At 40.9% G+C, this 2,043-nt stretch overlaps 1 protein-coding gene across 1 annotated transcript in view; it reads left to right on the forward strand.

The window, feature by feature from the left end:
• The window catches only part of LOC104628797 (ras-related protein Rab-18-B-like), a gene marked incomplete at its 5' end in the record, with an annotated part of 5,806 nt that overhangs the window by 391 nt on the left and 3,372 nt on the right, over positions 1-2,043 (forward strand). The window contains one exon of the mRNA XM_010297493.1: positions 127-188. Coding sequence (XP_010295795.1) covers positions 127-188 — 62 coding nt within the window. The remainder of the gene's footprint in view (positions 1-126; positions 189-2,043) is intronic.

Below are 2,043 nucleotides of genomic sequence, written 5' to 3' on the forward strand. Positions count from 1 at the left end.
GGCGCGGGGCCGGGATTGTGCGAACGCCTGGCGGGCGGGCACGCGCTGTTGTGGGGGCGAGCCGGCTGCGAGGGCGAGCATTCGCCAGTCCGTTCTGACAAGCCTTCCCTGCTTCTTACGTCTTAGGTGTTGATTTTAAAGTGAAGAAAATGGTGGTAGACGGCCATGCAGTACAGCTTGCAATATGGGTAGGTTTTGTTCCAGACAGATATGGATAGGTTTTGTTCTCGGCAGATGTGAAAACTTCAGGAGCTTCTTTTTGTGTTTTTTTTTTTTTTTTCCTCTTCCTTTTCTCCCTCCTTGCTAAAGTTTTCTGGATGTTGAGGTTGTGTACTTAGGATGCAAAGGCACATAGGATGAGTGTCTGTCATGACTGTCCAACAGTAGTTGCAAACAAGGTTCTTTCAAAACATTGATAAATGCTTCATTGCTCTGGATTGGGGACTTCAATTCTAGTGGAGATTTTGGCTGCTCTCTTCTGTGCCTATACAACAACTGCGTTTCTCTAAACCCTCTGTGAAGTGTTAGACTTGTGACGATGTGACCTTGCAGGAAAGGCAGGCATTTCGTGCCTGTATGGCCCAGAAATGCTCCCAGGACAGACAGCACAAGTAAAACTGCAGAAGGGTGATGCTATGGGTGATGAGTTGCATGATTTCTTGTATAGGCTATGCAGTGACTCTGCATGTATACTACACCAGAAACAGTCCAGATGCTTTATTTTGGTTAAAATCATGGGGAGGGGAACCATACTTGATCCTGAACTTCCTGATGCTATGTTTCCAGCACCTGCAAACTGAGAAATCAGATTGCAGCTGTGTGATCAGGATTATTATAATATTTAAGCACTGCATTTATACTCCTAAATAGAATGAAGCAGCCCTAGAAGGGAGTTTTTTATGTGTATAGTCATAAGTGTTTGAGAAAGAACATGCTGTTACAAATTAAGTAATTGGGACTATTGGAAAGAGAGCACAAATGTGCCTTGGTCTGGTATTAACAAAAGTAATATAAATGCCAAAGCTTGAATTATTTTCTTGTTTTCATTCACACTTTGTGTACAGAATGCAGAGTGATAAAGTCATGCTTGCTCTAGCCAGTGAGTGTATGTATTGGCTGCGTGCTGAACACGCTGCACACAAATCAGAAGCTTTGCTGAGAATAACTAAGCCACGTTTGCCCTAATAATCAGAGAGGGGTGTGTCTCCTTGCTGTGAAATGAAAAGCAAGGCCAGAACTTGCACAAGTTGTATGGCTGGAGAAGGCATAAAACCTTTAAGGCATGTACAGTGCATCAAGGGCAAAAAAAGGCTTCTGCTTTAGTGTCCATGTGTGCATGGATGCCTAGGAGTACAATTTCCTTAGTAACGACGGCGTGAATTAAGTAAATACGTTGCCAATTTTAGTTTCTTCTTTTAACAAAGAAAAAATAAATTACAATATAGCTGTTAGTCTGTCTATTGTAATCTGTATGGAAATTTAAATAAATTTTTTTTGTAAAAACATATTTGTGTAGTTCTTTTGCTTCCTTATTGTTTGTTCTGAGGGTTTTTGAATTTCATGTTGCGCTTAGGAGCTATTTTGAAGATTTGTGAAAATAAGTGTAACATACGGCAGTAACAATGGAATGAAACTACTTTAAATTTCTTACCTGCTTAGCATCTTGGCAGACTTGAAGTAGGTGTCTCTAACTGGATTCTCCTTTCCTTCTGTGGAGGAGCAATGGGAGATTTTTGGAACCACTATGTTTGCTGTTGTGCAGTGTTTCTTACCAGAAAACTAGTTATTCCTCGCCTCATTCAGTTCAGCTGTTTGTTAACTCATTAAGCCTAGCTGCTTGGGTTGCAGCAACAGCCATTTATGTGTATCTTTTGAGTCCCATTGACTTTCTTGTTGTCTCACTAATGTTTTAGATGTCTGTGCTTATTGCTTTAACCTTCAATCAAGTCCTCTCCGTGCTTTTCTACCCCTCCTTATCAATTTTCTGTTGCTGCTGCTAATGTTTTCTCTTTCCTCATTCTTTTTGTTTTAGGTTTCATGTCC

The sequence above is a fragment of the Phaethon lepturus genome, unplaced genomic scaffold (assembly GCF_000687285.1).
Source record: "Phaethon lepturus isolate BGI_N335 unplaced genomic scaffold, ASM68728v1 scaffold49481, whole genome shotgun sequence".
Lineage (NCBI taxonomy): Eukaryota > Metazoa > Chordata > Aves > Phaethontiformes > Phaethontidae > Phaethon > Phaethon lepturus.